We start from the raw sequence: 18,493 nt of genomic DNA on the forward strand, positions 1-18,493 counted from the left end.
CGTGAGAGAAAGGCTGCGCGCATTTTTACGCACCATGCCGGCCTATTTGCCAATTGCCAAAAGATGGGGAAGGGATATGGGGTACTCTTAGAGATGGGTTTTCTCTTTTTTCCAAAAAAAAATATGGATGTGGAAGGGATATGGGGTACTCTTGGAGATGCTCTTATTGCTATCAAACATGTGTTACAAACATGAACTATATACAGTTTGTAATATAGGGCCCATGCAAATGATAACAAGACCAACTCCATCAGATCTCTTTCTCTTTTACCTTAAAACTTAATATAGGCGACTGAATAAAAAAACCTTCAATTTCAGACTATGGGGGAGAGCTTTGCAAAAAATTGAGAAACCTCATTCCTTTTTTCTTACGTGGGACCCATAGCTCAGTAGCATCTCTCTCCTTTCTTCTCCCTATCCTCTCTCCTCTCCCTCCATCGTGGCAAGAAGGCGACCGCGTGGCCATCTCGGTGTGGCGGCAGCGACGACGACGTGGCTAGAGCACCACGATGGGACCTCCATCCTGTGGATCCACATGTTGAGGAGGGAGAAAGGAGTTGAGAAAAATCCACATGTTGAGGAGGGAGAAAGGAGTTGAGAAAAAAAATATGTGCCACTTCCCCTTGCTTTGAGGGATTGTGGGGAGTTTTCGAGGGATTTGAGAAAAAAAAAAGAAAAGAGAAAGGGGATTGAGAAAGGAGAGCTGGTGGAGTTGCTCTTACACCTCCCATCTAGTTTATAAGACATTTCGCGTACGTCAAGAGTCAAACATTATAATCTTTGGCCAACAATTTTTAACTATTGCGATACAAATTTGATACTATTAAATTTATAATAAAATGCACTATCGAATATCATAAGATTATGATCATAAATAACATAATATAAAATAATTAATGCTCAAAGTGTAAATTAGGAGCATGCCATGTTAGACCATGTCTTATAAATTGAATGAACCTGAGGGTGATGGAGTAGCTATCTTTAGTTGAATTTAATTAGCTTTGTCCTAACCCTAAATTAAATAAATTTTAAGATCCATAATAAAGACTAGTGCAATAAAGGATTAACACTGGATGATTTTTTTTTAGGAAATTGACTAAACTTAATTGAATATGTGGTCATTGTAGCGAGGTACACACCCGCACGTGTCACAACACCCGATGTATTTTGTTACTTATGGTTTTAACTATATTTCCAAAATACATAAAACAATTTTTATATGTTTTCTATTTTTAATTTATGAAGCTTTATTGAAGTAGTTATTTGCAACATTGTGAAAATGATGTATATTATGAAGCTACATAAAAGGTATGTCAGAAGAAGTGTAGTTGAAACCATAAGTAACAAATTATATAGGTTCACAAAAAAGTGACAAAATATAAATTTTTTTTTGTATGCTTTCTATTTTTTTAACTCACAGTCTAGAGTTAATTAAAAAGAAAAGTTGTGTAAAACATCAAATTATTTACTTTTAGTTGTATCACATCGATAGGGTAAATTGATCAATATTCTCATTAGATCATTTAGGAAATCAATTATAATCATGTTGTCCCCAAACTATATTTTTAGATATATATCACATGTTTATGTGTTGTTTCACCTTTGCAGCAGGTTAAATAAAAATTGGTGGTGTTTACAAGTTGTGCAACTGAAATATAAACTGATTACAATGGACAACTAACATTCATAAATTTTCAATGAATGCTTGTAACCCAAAGATACATAGCCTTTTTTTATTCAAGATGTAATGGCTATGGCTGTCGTAATGTACTAATGTTAAATCGATTCATGGGACAACATCACCATGGTTGCATGCAGCGGCATTCCGTCGGAGATATATAGGCTATAACATAGTATTTCAGTTCACAGTTCATTGCGGCATTTCGAGTTACTGTGGTGCCATAGAAGGGAAACAAATCTTTGTTAGAGATTAATCAGAAACGCATAATTGCGCCTGTATGGATTGGCGTCATTAGCATATGCGGCAACAGAGCCATATATATTAGTCTAGGGTACTTAAATTGTGGAGGAAATAATAATATAATAATCTACTAGTTTAGCTCACTTTCACTTTCATGCTTCAAGTTGGTCGCGATGACGGCGAAGGGCGAACAATGGCCTGACAATGGGCTTGGACTGAGATATCATCGTCGATGCACAAAAATGGCAACGTTTTCTTCGTGAGCGATGAGGAAGACAGCTCACAGCTGGATCGTTGATAGAGTTCCGCTTCAGCGATGAAATGAAAGTATCAATGCCTCCAGGTCTAGCTTGTCGGTGATCATTCCGGGCCTGAAGTTGTTCTTCTCCTTCGCGATCTTGAGGATCTTCTTGTCGCCTTGTCGGTATCTTGCTCTTCCCGGTGCCATACGAGTCGACGAACACAGATGATAGGGGACACCTGCACGAGCACGAGGCAGCGGCGGGTCTTCCAGCCTCCGTAGGTGCCGTTGATGATGCCGTTGTCACCTTTGTCGTCCTCACCAGATTCGCCTTCCTGATATTCCCTTTGAAAACCAGCAGTGAGCCGATGAGCATGTTAGATGGTCGAACAAAGCCTCCGTCTTGCACCATCTTCTATTTGTAGACAAATTAGTACCATCACGATATGCAACAAGATAGCAAAATCCCAGACATTGGCCAGCAAAAAATAACACCACCAAATAAGTCAATGATGAATTGTTCAGAAACTCATCCGAAAACTACATGTACAAAACACTCCAGATACGGCGCTACCTTCTTTTACATCCACCCAAGGGAATCTAAAACCCTCCTCGGTTTCCCTACCCTAACACAGATCGAATCTAATGGAAAGCCAATGGGCTTCCGACAGCATCAACACCAAAACAAAGTCTGTTACACGCTAGGCTAGCGAAATATGGCGCAACAGATGATGTTGCGCTCAGTGTCTCGTCCAGTCAGCAAAAGCCCGAGAGGCAGGGCGTTCCCCGCATGAACAGCAGGTGTCACTGCTGTGCTTCGGCAGATGTCAAACCTCAAGGGGAGGGAGGACTCTACCTGCCATAATCATGGCGATGAGTAGAGTGAGAACAGGTCCTAGGCTGCATATGGGAAAGGTTTCATCGCTTCCCGCCCTTTGATCTTGAAGCAATCAGGCGGATGGCCTGCTTCCCCAGCTCCACGTTCTCAGACCTGCCATTATCTAACTGAATACACAGTGTGCCACCGATGACATTCGACACCATCCCTCGATGCCTGCCAAGATGAATACTAGTATGAGTACATATGTTTTTTCTAAAGTAATCAGAAAAGATACGCAATCAGATACACTGAGCAGTAGCATTAAGCAATGTCAGTTCCATTGTCAAACGGTATGCAAAAAGTAACTGTGTTACAGGAGACATAAGGCATCAGGAAAAGTAAATTTAAAATGCAAGACTCCATAAAGCGTTGCAAGTGGCTAACACATGTAATTTCCCTCAAGCTGCTACTGAACCAAATGGAGGTAGACTTCACCAGCATAATATATAGAACAAAACTGTAACGAAAAAATGTTGAAGGGAGAACTAACCATTTGCCATCAGAAGTTAGATGGACCTCAATCCTCTTTCCGATCGCATCCTTGCCCAACTTGCGTAGAATCCAGTTTGCGTCCATCACTTCATCATCTGTGCTCTGCTGATGCCTCTTGGCTGGAGTCGTACCATCCAAACCATCTGCCTTCTCCATCGAAGGCCTCTTCCTCTTTGATCTCTGGCCTTTAGCAACATTTAACTGCTCCTCTTGCTGAGAAACCCAGGAGGTCGGCTCCTCTGGTTGAGAGGCCTGGGTGTTTAGCTGCTCAAAATGTGGACGCTTAAATTTGAGTTTGAGCAATGATGGCTTCAAGTTATCAGGAGAGTCAGCAGTTCCCTGGTTCTCGTCCACCTGACTAGAATGAGATTGTTTCTGTGTAAATGATCTGTTTCTACTACCAGTTTCATTTGCATTTTCCATTCCAGAAATTAGAGCATTGCTCCTTTTCCCAGTTGCATGCTTTTTTGAGGTACCAAGATCACCCAAGAGGCTATTTCTTTGCTGTGCCCCAGTCTCTCGAACTAACTTCATTACACTTCTCTCTTTTACCTCGCTTCTTGAACTTTTCAGCTGGCTTGTGACATCTATTTTCCCTCCTGAAAGAGGCAGTGAGTGTGCAAACTTGTTTAGTCCTCAACATAGCATCACCGGGATGCAAGAACCAGACATACCATAAAACAAAGGTTTCAGGAACTTATTTCAAAATGCAGTCAATATCCAACAAAGAATTAATAAATAACTTCATGGGTACAAGCAGAAGGTAATATCAGGTGCAATTAACTTGAAATTTAGGAATGGGAACAACAGTGTTACAGGAAGACAGCAATGCTTCCTAAAATTAAGCCCTCAATGGGAACATTTGGGCTTTTGGCAAAAAATCTAGGATTTAAAATTTCAATCAGAAAAACAGAAGAAAACATTCCAAAGAATGCCTTTGGACTACCACCAAAATATGAAACTGTTATACTTCTTACACATGTAGAAAGAAAAAAAGGCATGAAGTCATTCTAATTGTTTGCATGCCCATAGGATACCTAGTAAGCAACCAAAAACTATTAGCCCCTGAAGCGTGCATGCTAACACATGTATTATGTATAGCAGGGAAATAGAACTGGTAAAATGGTGAACTTCCACAAAATGGGCACATACCATGTATTGAACCCAGATCTTGCTCTCTTTGAGAATTGGACAGTTCTGACTTAGGAGAGCCACTCCTAGTTTTATGCCGCGAACCAAGATGGATAACCAACTTGGTAGCTTTTCCAGTGTCATTCTTGGGAGTATTTTCTTCACCATCTTTGTAATGCAAACTCGAAACCTTACTGCCCTTAATCTTGACTTTGGGTATCATATCAGCATTGTTTGGTACAGCTTTCTTGGATGGAGATTTCAAATTCTTTTCTGAACTTCGAGTTGAAGATGAAATATAGGCATTATCATCATTCTTAAAAGGGCTCCTATAATGATTGCCATCTATACTTTGATCTCCCAAACGGCTATTTGATAATTTAACATCATGCCTTCTCTCCAGAAATATTTCATCATGGCCATCGTCTGTTTTATTACCCTGGCCACCTTTCTTTTTGGAAGACTTCTTATTTGATCCAGGGCTCTTAAAAACAATCTTCTCTTGCTCAGGTGTATCTGATGGAGGCTTACTACTGTTGCTTTTTAATGAAAATTTCAGAGTATTTCTACTCTCGTTTTTCAATACATATGCACCGAGTTTCTCATCATCTGAGTTTGGATAAGGTGGTGACACATCTTCAGGAGAAGGTAGTGCAGCAGCCGCCCGCAAAGTAACCATAAGTCCATGATCGACAACATCTCTCCTCTTCCAAAGCTCCCGGATTGCATCCTCAGTGTCCCTGATCTGATGTTAGCAAAATGGGTGTTAGATGACACAACATAACAGCGAGGCATGATGACAGAAGTAGTTATCACCTGGGAGCATTCACCACGGCATGCTGCACATGTGTACTGAAGGTTTTGGTCAGCTTGGAATTGTTGGTACTTTTCCTCACTGCATAACATATGGAACAACAGTAAAGCATACACCCAATGAGAAGAAAAGGAACAGGAAAAGTAGGGCAATGTATATAGTTGAAACAAATATGGGTATTATTCAAACAAACACATAAGGTTCACTCATACAGACCTGATGCCATCACACTCAATATGCACCCACTTTTCACAAACATCGCAGCAAACCATAGGTATCACTTCAGAGTCTCTATAAACCTGAAAAGAGAGGGAACCCAAAGCAGGAGATATCATATAAGCATAAGTCAACAAAATGAAAAACATAGTATTTATGAACCAAGACTACTCATACTTCAACTTAAAAATTGAAATGAAGTCTCAATCAAAGAGGCTTCAAACTAAAATATAAACAAATAACTTCCATCACTAAAATATCTCACGCAGGCAACCACTATCTTGTAAGGTGATGGAGCAGAAACAAGGAAACATAGGAACTCCAAAATTGAACAGAGCATGATAAATTTCAAGAAGCTAAAATAAATCATTTTTGTACTGAGAACATAGCACTTGTACCTTCAAGCAAATTGGACAGTAGTTTCCTTTCACAAACAATCGTCCACACGCATCACAACATGTGTACCCCAAAAACCACCTATATATATCCAAGTTCATAGTGTTACACACAAACAAAAAGTACAGCATAAGACATCTGGTAGTCAATACCAGTTAGAGAGATAAACATTTGAATCAGTACCTTGTGCTATGGCCACTACCAGGCACACCAGATCCACAGCTGTGGCACCTTGTATGTTTTGGACATAAATATGGTCCATGGGTAACATTCTGCAATGTTACACTCAGTGTTTAGTGATGACAAACAGATGTAAATGCAATCTATACAAAAAAAAAAGGGGTGGTTGTGGAGAGAGGGGGGGGGGGGGGGGGGGGGGGGGTATACAATATATTCACCTTGTGTAATGGTTGCTGACAGTAACAATGATGAGCACCATCACACCTTTTACAGAACATCAACTTATTGGGATCACCAGGACGTCGGCACACCTATATAGATGGCAAGTACTGATATAACACCAAATCAAATGCAGAAGCTAGCGATACTTACAATGGAACAGAAGCGATGCATGCTTTCAAGATGCAAATTCAAACATAGCACAAGAACAAGAATGAACAGGGTAAAATCGTTCTTGACTGAGGACTTGTACAAGTTCAGGATAATAGATGGAAATAGAAAGACAACCGACCTCACAACTGCGGCAAGAGGGACAGACCCATGAGCTCCAGTGGAAAAGGTCTAAAAGGAACATTAACTTATCAGAGCATATACATGAATGAATAGGTGATGAAGAGACAATAAGAATTTGCATTACCTCTATGTTCCCCCCAGCTTTTCAAACAGTTTCTATGATACCGTTTGCTGCAGAGTTTACATGGAAGCATTTTGGCAGCTTTCGTGCTGCCCTCATTTTCTCCAGAAAAGCATAAACGGCACATAACCTTGACAGCAGCATTTCCTTGATCCTCTCGATCCCATTCGTCTTCATCTTCTTCTGCCTCCTGAAAAAAGGGCAAGGACCTTCTTGTATTAGGAGAATGAAAAGTATAGTAATATGGAAGTATAGCATTCGATATTGTTGGCATCATCTAAAGGTGCAACTAGTAGAAAACCTAAATATCTTATTGGCTAGTAAAATTGTGCACCATTGGAACTTGCCAAGATGATGAGAAGCTTATATCCAAGGATTAAGGGCCCGTTTGTTTCCATTTCTCCTAGCCACGCTTGGATTATAATCTAAGCGAAGATTTTCTCGCTTTTCGCTTCTCGTAGTTCAAATCTCTGAAGCGGCTTACCACATAAGCGAGAATCGGTGGAAATAAGCAAAGCGTTTGGCGGGATTCTCGCTTATTTCCGCCGACAAGCCGCTTATAAGCGGAAACAAACGGGGCCTAAGCATTACTGCATTATGTGGTGAGTCAAAAACAAAAAAAATGAGACACCAGTAGTCTATTGTAGAAAAGTAATAAGATACTGTTTAGAAGAAATTAAAGTTACCTTTGACACCTAGCTAAATAGCAGAGCTAGATAATAACAAACAAATTATTAACTCATGTATCTAACAGGGGAAGCATCCTGTGTTTCTGCATGGTAAGTCATACAGGCATACAGCACAATCAACATTAGTGTACATGCAAAACTCCATGAGACACAGGTCTGTTTCTAAAGCTTCGGTTCATTTATAGTAACATACAACGTTACCGCATAAAACCTACATGGGCATAAGTTATATAGCTCTAGGGCTCTCCTAAAGAACTTCTTTGGCCCTGTTCGCTTCTCTTATAATCCGTCTTTTTCAGCTTGTTTTTTTCAGCCAGAACGGTGTTTTTCTCTGGCAACAAATCAGCCGGAACAGTGTTTCAGCTTGTTTTTCCAGCGAAGCGAACGGGCCCGTTTCTCACCAGTGAAGGCCTACGTAACGTCTAAGAGCACACCGTGCACAACACGACAACCCCGTGTATACACACGAGCTCAAAATTCAAGCACAACTGTTTTTTCATGCCACGCGTCACCATACATGTAGCCGTTTCGAAAGATTCACAATATCGTTCTCCATCCAACACTTTAGGAAGACTAAAATCATCTAGAAAACCCGAAAGTTCAGGCAGTCGGGCACCAAAAAAAAAAGATCACAGTATCGTCGTACAGCCATACCTCACTAAACATCAATGCCTTACCAATTCAGCCACTAAACCCAAAACCCTAAAATACTACTCCCTCCGTCAGTCCATCCAAAATTATAGACCGTTTTGGCTATGTTCTAGATACATAGTTAGACATAGCCTATATTTAAGTGCATAGCAAATGCTGTCACTCCCAAAATAGCAGTATCAATGTCATGGCGGTGTGTACCCACCGATGCTCAGTGACGTGGATGTGTGCGCCAATACCCCATGACGGTGCTAATTTCCCACGAAAACAGAATCCCAGTGCTAGGCTGCCCCAGAATTCCCGAAAGGAACAGTCTTTCATCGACTGCACTCCTATAAACCTCAACACAAAAGGATGCAAACTTCTACAGCGCGCATAAATCAGGTTCCTTTGTCCCAGCCCAGAATTCCAAGTAATTCATTCATAGCAAAAACACCACGAGCAGCCCACAGCCACACAATCCAGCACGAAGATAAGGCACGCTACAAGGCACAGAAATTCTCCCACGAGCACATGGCAGCAAGCACACTAGCCAGGCAGGACACACGGCAAACACAGCCACGGAAGAGAGGGAGAGAGAGATCCGCTGACCGGCGATCCGTAGGCGCCGCTCTCGAAGCGCCTGGCGAGGTCCTCTGCCGCGACGGCGCCGCGCTGCGCCGCGGCCCGGCGGGCCTCGTCCTCCCCATCCTCAGGGTCCGGCTCCAGGGGCGGCACCTCCACCTGCACCGTCGCCGCATCCGCGTCCACGGCCCCGGCCGGCCGCAGCAGCCATGGATCCGCGAGGAACCCCTCGAGCGCGGCCGCCCATACCGCCGCCGCCGCACCCCCTCCTCCCTGTCCCTTCCTCGCCGCCGCCGCGGCGCCGAACCCTAGCTCGCAGTCGCACACCCTCCTGCTGCAGAGGAACAGAGAGAGGCAGAGAGGCGGCGTCCGTCAGAGCGCGCGAGCGTTAGAGTCAGGGTGACGAGACAGAGAGTGAGGGGGAGCTTACCAAGTGATGGGGCACGCGACGTGAAACGCCATGGGAGGGAGGCGGGCGAGGCGGGGCGGCCACAGCCCAGATGGGTGGTGGCGTCGCCTCGGTCTGATTCGAAACGAATTCGGGGGCAGGGGTGCTGGGAAGGGGGTTTGGACGCGTTTTGGGGAAATTCGGGCAGGATTCGGGTGGGATTTGCGTTTGGAATCGGATTTGGAGGCGCGGCCGACGCGGGCGGCGGGGAGGAGCACGGCGACGAGGAGGGTAAGCCAGCGGGGTGGTTTTGCGGATGGGTCCCTGCATGAGTAGGATTTTATCTTTCTGGACAAGGTCTCTCTGTGGCCCTGTGGGCAAGCGCTTGGTTCTGGGAGATTTTGCGTGGAGGTCCCGTAAATATGCGGAATTTTGGCTAACGGCTCCGGCAGGCAACCGGGAAGTGTGGGCCCCCGGACCGAACTGGGCTTGTGCGGGTTTTGGATAAAAAGGGCCGTCTGTTTTGGGCTTTCGTGGGCATTGGCCCATTCTCGGTACTCGGAGCAAATGAGCCCGCCCCACCGTCCTATGAACTCCGGGCCTTAGGCCGGCGAGGAAGCCTTGCCTGCCGACCAAGCCATGCTCGCGGCGCGCCAGCTCGCCGCCGCCGGTGGTAGGCTGTTCTCCGCGGCGGCGTCCTCCGCTTCCGCCAGAGGGGGTCACGCGGGCGGCGCGGCGGGGAGTGGGGACACGCTGGGGAAGCGCCTGCTGAAGCTCATCTACCCGAAGCGGAGCGCGGTGGTGGTGCTGCGGCAATGGGCGGAGGAGGGCCGCACCGTGCAGAAGTACCAGCTCAACCGCGTCGTCAGGGAGCTTCGGAAGTACGGCCGCTTCAAGCAAGCCCTGGAGGTACACCGCCCGACCCCCTTGCCACATGCCACGTGTCCACCGCCAACGCCATAGCTATACGCCGCGGTGGCTACAGGCTCCTGCTCGACGTATTGCCAGCCTGATTCCTGACGTGACCCGACTCGAAAATGCAGATTTGCGAGTGGATCCGGACCCAGCCGGAGATGCGGCTGCTGCCGGGGGACCACGCAGTGCACCTCGACCTCGTCGCCAAGGTCCGGGGACTCGCCAGCGCCGTCAAGTTCTTCGAGGACATGCCAGGAGCGCGCCAAGGGCCCGTCCACCTGCAATGCGCTGCTGCACGCGTACGTGCAGCATGGCGCTAGAGAGAAGCCCGAGGCCATGATGGCGGAGATGGCCCGTGTGGGGTACCTCACCTGCGCGCTGCCCTTCAACCACATGATGTCGCTGTACATGGCGAGCGGCGAGCTCGAGCGGGTGCCGGAAATGATCAAGGAGCTAAGGAGGTACACGGTCCCTGACCTCGTCACCTACAACATATGGCTGACGTACTGCTCCAAGAAGAACAGCGTGAAGAGCGCCGAGAAGGTGTTTGGTCTGATGAAGGATGACAGGGTGGTTCCTGATTGGATGACCTTCAGTTTGCTCGGTAGCATTTATATCAATGCTGGACTCCATGTCGAGGGCCGGAACGCGTTGGTGGAGATGGAGAAGAGGGCCTCCAGGAAGGAGCGAGCCGCGTACTCATCGCTCCTCACCCTGTATGCAAGCTTGTCAGATAGAGGGAACTTGGACAGGGTATGGAATAAGATGAGGGAAACCTTCAGGAAGTTCGGCGACACAGAGTACAAGAGCATGCTCACTTCCCTCACGAGATTTGACGACATAGCAGCAGCAGAAAGCATCTACAGGGAATGGGAATCAGCGTCGGGAACACGTGATTCAAGGATCCCAAACACGATCCTTTCATATTACATCAAGAATGGCATGATCGAGAAGGCGGAGAGCTTTCTTGGCGACATTGTGGAGAAAGGAGTCAAGCCCAGCTATAGCACATGGGAGTTATCGACAACAATACGGACAAAGTCCTTGAGTGCCTGAAGAAGGGCCCTGTCAAGCTTGGAGAAATGGGAGCCGAACCATGAGCTCGCCACTGCGATCTTTTCTCAGATCGAGAAGACAGGTGGCATTGAAGCTGCAGTGAAGCTCCTAGTCATGTTCCGGGATGCAGGGTATGTTACCACTGAGATGTACAACTCGGTCTTGCGCACTCATGCAGAGGCCAGGCTCATGCCTCTGATAGTCGACGAACGAATGGAACAGGATAAGGTGGCCATGGATGTGGAAACCAGGAGATTGTTGAGGTTGACCAGCAAATATCCAATCGATGAGGTTTCAACATTGATGTCTATTACGAACTCCGTGGATCTCAATATTCAGTATCGGTACAAGGTGTTTGGGGCGGTAGCAGGATAAGAGCAGAGGACGGCAGCAGAGCAGGAGGACGGGGTCAGAGGAAGTTGTAGACGGAAGCAATAGCTTGTACAATAATCTTTGATACCCTCCTTCTCCTAACTCTCGGTATGTATAACGCTTTGCTTCATGCCTTGGCCCATTCGGCGCCCGAGACGCGCCGGTTAGCAACTCTGGGCCGGATGGACCGTCGTAGCTGCGGCCCATTCATCTCCTGCGTCTTCAGCCCGCCCTCAGCGAGCAGCTCACGCCCATCTTCAGCATCCGTTGCCGGACTCGTCACCGAAGCCGGTCCAGTCGTAACACCCCCCCTTCCTTGCGCGCCGAGCCGGTCCCAGACGGCGGCGCGGGGAAACTGCTGACGAAGGAACTCCAAATCCTCCCAAGTAGCTAAAGACCTGGGCAAATTAGACCACAAAACGAAACCTTGTGTGATGGAACACGTACCCTTGTTGATGGATCGAGTTCGCAGAATGCGCTCTGGAACGCTCCAGAGAATCACTTCCGAAGGCGGGTGACTGGTGACGGAATGAGAATTCCCCACTAACTTCTTGAGCTGCGAAACGTGGAATACCGGATGCACCGACGACGAAGCTGGAAGCTCAAGTCTGTAAGCCACTTTGCCCACACGAGCCAGAATACGGTACAGCCCGAAGAATTTGAAGGCTAGTTTCTGATTGCTACGATGTGCTAAAGAAGATTGCACATATGGTTGGAGTTTGACGAACACCAGATCACCCAGCTGAAACTGCCGTTCAGACCGATGCTCATCAGCTTGTTTCTTCATCCGTTGCTTAGCACGGTTCAGATGCTGACGAATCACCTCAGACATTAGAGCTCGGTCCGACAACCAAGTAGCCAAATCTGTAATGGGCATGTCTGGATGAGCGGAGACCCCAAAATGGCGCGGTGCATAACCATACAAGACCTCAAAAGGGGATCGCCCCAAAGCTGAGTGCCAATTGGTGTTATACCAGAACTCGGCCTGATCCAACTGTAACACCTCTGGTGTTTTGACCTAGCACTAAAAATTGACATGTCATCATGTGCATTGCAAAATATTCATATAGTATAAAGTTTTGAATGCATTCACTAAATAAGGTTTATTTCATAATGTTGTTATTTCATGTGATGTGTTTCAAAAACCCTAAATAAAGATCATGACCACAAGGGTCAAATTTCATGTGATCATGTGAGGCCATGTGTCATTTGACTCAAATAACCCTAATGGGCCATGTTACTGGTCAAAAATCAAAATTTAAGTAAAAGGAAGACAAATCAAATTTGAATTCAAATTCAATTTATAAAAGTCCTTTTTGCCCCTTTTGACTAATTCAAAATCCATGTGGAATTTGGGGTTGAGGCAAAAAAGAAAAGTTAGAGATTATTTTATGTAGATCAACTTTGGTATTCAAAGTTTTTCAAGTTTACATATAAAATTTGGAGTAATATTTAAATGATTCAAATGCTCAAATGCACCCTAAATTCAAATTTCAAAATGGAGGCAGAATTTGAAAATATTTCTAGAAGCAAAGTTGTAGAGTTTGAAAATTTGAACAACTTTCATTTTTGGAGATTTTCAACTTCTTTAGAAAATTTATGAGTAATTTGAAAAATGGACGCAGTGGCAGTTCTGTAATTATTTCAAAAATCAACCTCCACCTCTCTGCTTGCCTGCCGGCGCCACGCGGAGGTCACCGCCGATCAGGATTTTCGCCACTTCTTCGCACGTTGACACGCAGCCGGTGCCGTGGCGAGCGCGGGCGTGCGCTGTCGACGTCGGACAACACCTTCCCGGCTATAAATAGCAGCCGCCGCCGTCGTCATTCCCGTTTTTCCCCTTCTGCTCTGCTCCACCGCCATCTTGCTCCGCCGCTCGCCGTAGCCTCCGTCGAGCAGCATCCACCGTGCCCAGCTACGCCTACGCAATCGCCTCGGTCTTGCGCTTCTCTGCGGCTTGCCTACGCCACTTGGGTTGGCCGGAGTTGCCCGGCGCAACTGCTTCTTCCCCGAGCCCGGCCGGAGCTCCGCCACCATCGCCTCGACGTGGCTAGGCCATTCCAGACCATCTCCGTCTTCACCAAGCCCACCGACGTGACCGTGGTGAGCCACTGAACGTGAAGTTCACTTCGCTTTTGACTCTACCGTAGTTTTGTCGGGGTTACGCCGTGAGCCTGACATGCTCAAGCCGCCATGGCCGGCGCTGGGGTCTTCTCCGGTGTACCTTCTGCCATTCCAAGGACTGGGGATGGGTTCGTAGTAGGGTGTAGATCATTTTGGTGAGATCGGCCTCGTCGGAGCGTCACCGTCGGCGCATTTTGAGGTCGATCGATGAGGGCAGCACCGCCGTGACTTCTTTGAGTCACTGACAGTGGGGCCTGGCTGTCAGTGCGAGTGAGGAAGAAGAACAGTGAAAATTTTTATTTTCTGAATTTGTGAATAGTGCTAAAACTTTGGGAATTTGTAGGAAATTCATGATAGCTCCAAAAATTCTGAAATTTTGTGTGTAGCTTCTGTACATGTTCTAGTATGATTTAAAAATTTGAAACTTGAAATTTGAATAAATTTTTAATGTTCAAATATTCAGTCCATTAATTTATAAATGCAATTTCCATGATTTTTGTAGGTCACTGTATAATTCCAAAATTTATGAAATTTGTTTTGGTACACTAATTTTTCATAAGGAAGCTTACATAAAATTTTCAGGTCATTTGGAATAAGTTCATTTTTGGGCTTAATTCCAAATTAATTCAAATATAAATAAAAGCAAACCCTAAGTGTTTGATTAGTGTTGGATCTTGTTTTGGTCATGTTTTATGACTAGTAGGGTTTCAAGATCCATTTGGTCAAGTCACATGTGTGGTTCTTAATGGTAGGATTGCAAGTTGGTTTTGTTGGCTTGCAACTGTACCGTGAAATAAAATCATTTGCGGGTGTTTTTACATTTCATGTACCGTGAAAGCATCATATTTACATTATCATCATGTTAAAGCATATGTTATCATTTCATGTAGAACCCGAGAACGAAATGATTCTAGTTAAGCAAGTTCTGGAAGAATTCCCGGTTGTCACGGGATTCGATAATTGTGGTACTGATCCGGAACCTGAGATCGTCAACGAAGGCAAGCCCCGGTTTATGCATTAAGCCCTTACCTTGTTTACTTTGAAAAGTTTATCACCTATGTTACTTATTACATTAAGTTGTTTAATTCAAATGTTACCTACTTGATCCATTACCTACCTTGTTACTTGTTTGCCATCCTTGAAGATGTTTTTATTTACAAAGGCGTAGAATGCTTAGTATGCTTTATGATAGGCTTTCAAAGTAAAAGTTTTGATACACTCGAAGATGGCATACTGGCCAAAGAAAGAAAGAAGGTAGAATAAACCAGAGACTAGTCGGGTGACTTATCTTGAATGTTGGGTAATGTTGCCGACTATGTCGCTTAAAGGCCACTCATTGTGGATCTTCTAAACGAGACACTTTGTAGTACTGGTCACATACTCCGGTAAGCCTACTTCGGCTAATCCGATACTAAGACGAATGCCCACGCACTGGGAGTGGAGAGATGGCGGGAGTAGCATGTACCCTCGTGGCTGGAATGTGGCCGGATTTGAGGTGTGTTGTGCTCTCGGGTGGCATGGAGACGGCTTAGTATAGGAGGACCTGGTAGCGAGGTTGATATATGCAAGATTAAGTTCTACATATGTCGTGTGATAAGGAATCCCCAGCTGGGACTTGAATCAATTCGAATTGTCGGTGCTCCACGGATATGGAGACTCGATTCATTACAGAAGCAATGCAGGACTGGTGAATTACTAAAATATGAGAAAAAGAATGGAATGAGAAGGAATGGAATATGGGAAATATATATTTAGTTGAGATAATGAACAAAAAGGACTTAGTGGTAAAACTTGAAAATAGGATAAGAATAGTAAGGTTTTGGCAAAGAACTTTTGAATCTTGCTACATCCTTACCTTGCCTCAAACCCCTACATCTCTAAAGTCTTACATCCTGTTATGTCGGGTTAGTCTTGTTGAGTACCTTTGTACTCAGGGTTTGTTAACCCTTGTTGCAGGTGAGTCGCATGCGTAGGCTTGTTTTGGTCCCTGCTGCATGTCTGTATTTGAAGTCAATGACAATGAGGAGTGATGAATGTCCTTTGGACAAGGCACTAGTTTGTATGATAAATAAAGTTAATATAATATTATCCCGCTACTATGGTTCTATGACACTTGTGGTATTGTAAGTTTGAAAACAACTGGTTTGTAACTATGTTATCTTAAGACTTCTGCTATCTTTTACTCTGGTGTATATTTGAATAAATTATTGTAATCTGCAATGTCTGTGATTGGGATCCTGTTTGAAAAGAGAATCATGGATGATTTGGGTTTCCCGAGGACACCCAACAGACCTTTTAAGTTGTTGGGAACTCGTGTACGCTATCATAGGTCTGTTGAGACAACGATAGATATACGTGGGCCCGATTTCTTAGGAGGTTCTGCCACAGCTGGTATCAGAGCAGTTCCCATCTAAGATCATTGTAGGTTACTTTGGAAAACCTTCAAAATGATTTGGATCCAAGAAAGTAAACTTGATATTTTAAAGTTTAAATTTCTTTCTTCTTACCTTTGATCTAGACTCAATCCTGACTTATTTGAAAAGTTTGTGGTGGATAATATGATTAGGTTTGTCCTATGTATTAAAAATCTAGTACTTATGATTATATTAATCTTTTGTACTTAGATTCGTAAGATCGATTCATGCATCATGCTTGAGCACCTTGCATTATAATTCCCCTTAATAGTGGTTGGGTATGTAATGTCAATCCCATTCTTGCTAATCCTCCGTTATCCTCAAGCTATTCTTATAGTCCTACCTTAAATCCTATAGGCTATGGCAAAGACCAAGAAAACCTGCACTGCAAGTCCACCGGACCTCATGGAGTCCCTCGTCACCAATTGGCACCAAGAAACCATGAGCTTGGTGAAGGAAGTTCTAAGAACCTAGGAGAGGAAGGATCTTCAAGCAACCCCACCAACGTCGAGAACCTTAACAAGGAGCTTAACACTCTTCGTCGAGCTCATGCCAAAGACCAAGAAGAGATGGCAGAAATGCAAAGGGGCATCACCATGACCATGTAGCTGCGGAATGAAGCCTGGACATGAGAGGATGCGGCCAATGAACGCGTCAATGAGTTGGAGTTCTACGTAGAGGACCTAGAGATGGACAATGCCATTCTGCATGAGAATGTCCACATGTTGTATGCTCAACTTCATCCTCCTCATGGGGATGGTGAAGTTACAGTTGAAGAAATGATTGTAGATCCAGGAGAAGTCGAGAATGAAGAAGAGGAGGAGGATCCTAAGGAGTTAGTGTACTTCTCAGATGAAGATGAGGTTTTGTCCGATATGGGCACGGATGCCGAAGACTGAGAGCTTGGAGTAGTAGTAGTTCCTTTACTGCTTTCCTAGAAAACCATGGTTGTCTTATGGGATACAAGACATGTAATATAAATAAGAACCCTTTGTAGCATGAAACCCTTTAAATGCTTTCAATAAAAAGTAATGTAAGTAAATGTGTTTCTCTAACAGATGCCTTGTCCTATCACCCGAACTGGTGCTAGTGGCTCACATGACGATGATGAGTGCCCAAATCCTCCACCAATGCCTTCGACTATGGCAGATGTCATAGCTAGCACTCGTCAACTGCAACTGACAGAGAATGCTAGGCTGTTAAGGGAGTTGGCACAGGAACTAGCAGGCACCATACCCTAATCGTGGCTGTCGTAATAATGGAAACAACAAGTCAATCTATGTGGATTTTACTGACACACGTCCACCGGTGTTCTCTAAGGCAGACGAACCTTTAGAAGCAGACGATTGGCTTAGGATAATAGAGCAAAAGTTCGAGCTGATTCACTGTACCGAGGTTCAGAAACCTAGGTTTGCGGCACAGCAACTCCGAGGAGCTGCTGGTGCCTGGTGGGCAAATTTGGTAGCAGTACAGCCCGCTGGTCACCAAATCAACTAGAGGGAGTTCAAGGATGCCTTCAGGGCACACTATATTCCGGACGGTGTGATGACCATGAAGTTAGAAGAGTTCTTGGCTCTTAAGCAAGGGGAGCACCCGGTGATGCATTATGTTGGGCGTTTCAACCACCTGTCGCAGTATGCTATTGAGTATGTGAATACTGATAGGAAGAAAAAGAATCATTTTCTTAGAGGCCTAAACACTAAACTTCAGACCATGATGGCAACTTGTGGTAATGTAACTTACCATGAGACAATCAACATTGCTATCGCTTCGGCAGAGAATTACCGTCGACATAAGGAGGCGAAGAAGAAGAAAATATTTGCTTCCGGATCATCAAGTGGCAAGCGTCAGAAGATAGTATACCATCCTCAGAATCATGGCCGTACGCCATTCCGCCCATAATAAGGCCAAAGCAGGCAATAGATCTTCATTCGCCCAGCAACTAATACGCCTTATACTCATCAAGCACCGCAGCAGCAGAACAATACAAATAATGCAAACCACAATGCTACTCCCCAGAATCACAATTTTCCATGCTATAATTGTGGTAAACCCGAACATTTTTCTCGAGAATGTCCGTATCCTAGGAAGAACAATCCTGATGCACCCAAAGCCCCTGTTAATCAAGCTCAGAATTAGTACAAGGGCAATGCTCAGAACGATCAGAAGGGTCAGGCTGAGAAGAAAACTGGAAGGGTATTCTATACTCAAGTGGAATCTATTCTAGAAGGAGAACCAGTTATGATGGGTATGTTTCCCATTGCTAAGCATCCTGCAATTACCTTATTTGATTCTGGTGCATTCCATACATTCATCAATCGTACATTTGTTGTGAAGCATGGGATAGCTATTGGGGAAACAAAAGAACCCTATTATATACAGTCGCCTAGGGGACGAATCTGTATAAGGGAGGTA

The 18,493-nt window shown here is 44.9% G+C and overlaps 1 protein-coding gene and 1 pseudogene across 2 annotated transcripts; one reads left to right on the plus strand and one right to left on the minus strand.

Annotated features, from left to right (window-relative positions):
* Positions 1-1,905: 1,905 nt before the first annotated feature.
* On the minus strand, positions 1,906-9,499 carry LOC136506814 (uncharacterized). 2 transcript variants are annotated; one of them, XM_066501718.1, is made up of 12 exons: positions 9,240-9,499; positions 8,837-9,140; positions 6,909-7,095; positions 6,783-6,832; positions 6,490-6,582; positions 6,275-6,363; positions 6,094-6,172; positions 5,696-5,778; positions 5,482-5,560; positions 4,687-5,410; positions 3,533-4,133; positions 1,906-3,216 (listed from the first exon to the last, which is right to left on the minus strand). In XM_066501718.1, exons 1-12 carry the CDS (start codon positions 9,269-9,271, stop codon positions 3,081-3,083), a joined length of 2,457 nt encoding a protein of 818 aa, XP_066357815.1. In that variant the 5' UTR covers positions 9,272-9,499; the 3' UTR covers positions 1,906-3,080. The 2 variants fall into 2 exon arrangements, with proteins under 2 accessions (XP_066357815.1, XP_066357817.1); XM_066501720.1 differs by having other exon boundaries at positions 1,909-3,216; positions 8,837-9,143; positions 9,240-9,498.
* Positions 9,500-9,591: 92 nt separating this feature from the next.
* On the plus strand, positions 9,592-11,543 carry LOC136507520 (pentatricopeptide repeat-containing protein At4g02820, mitochondrial-like; annotated as a pseudogene).
* The last annotated feature ends 6,950 nt before the right edge of the window (positions 11,544-18,493 follow it).

Source organism: Miscanthus floridulus, chromosome 15, assembly GCF_019320115.1.
Source record: "Miscanthus floridulus cultivar M001 chromosome 15, ASM1932011v1, whole genome shotgun sequence".
Taxonomy (NCBI): domain Eukaryota; kingdom Viridiplantae; phylum Streptophyta; class Magnoliopsida; order Poales; family Poaceae; genus Miscanthus; species Miscanthus floridulus.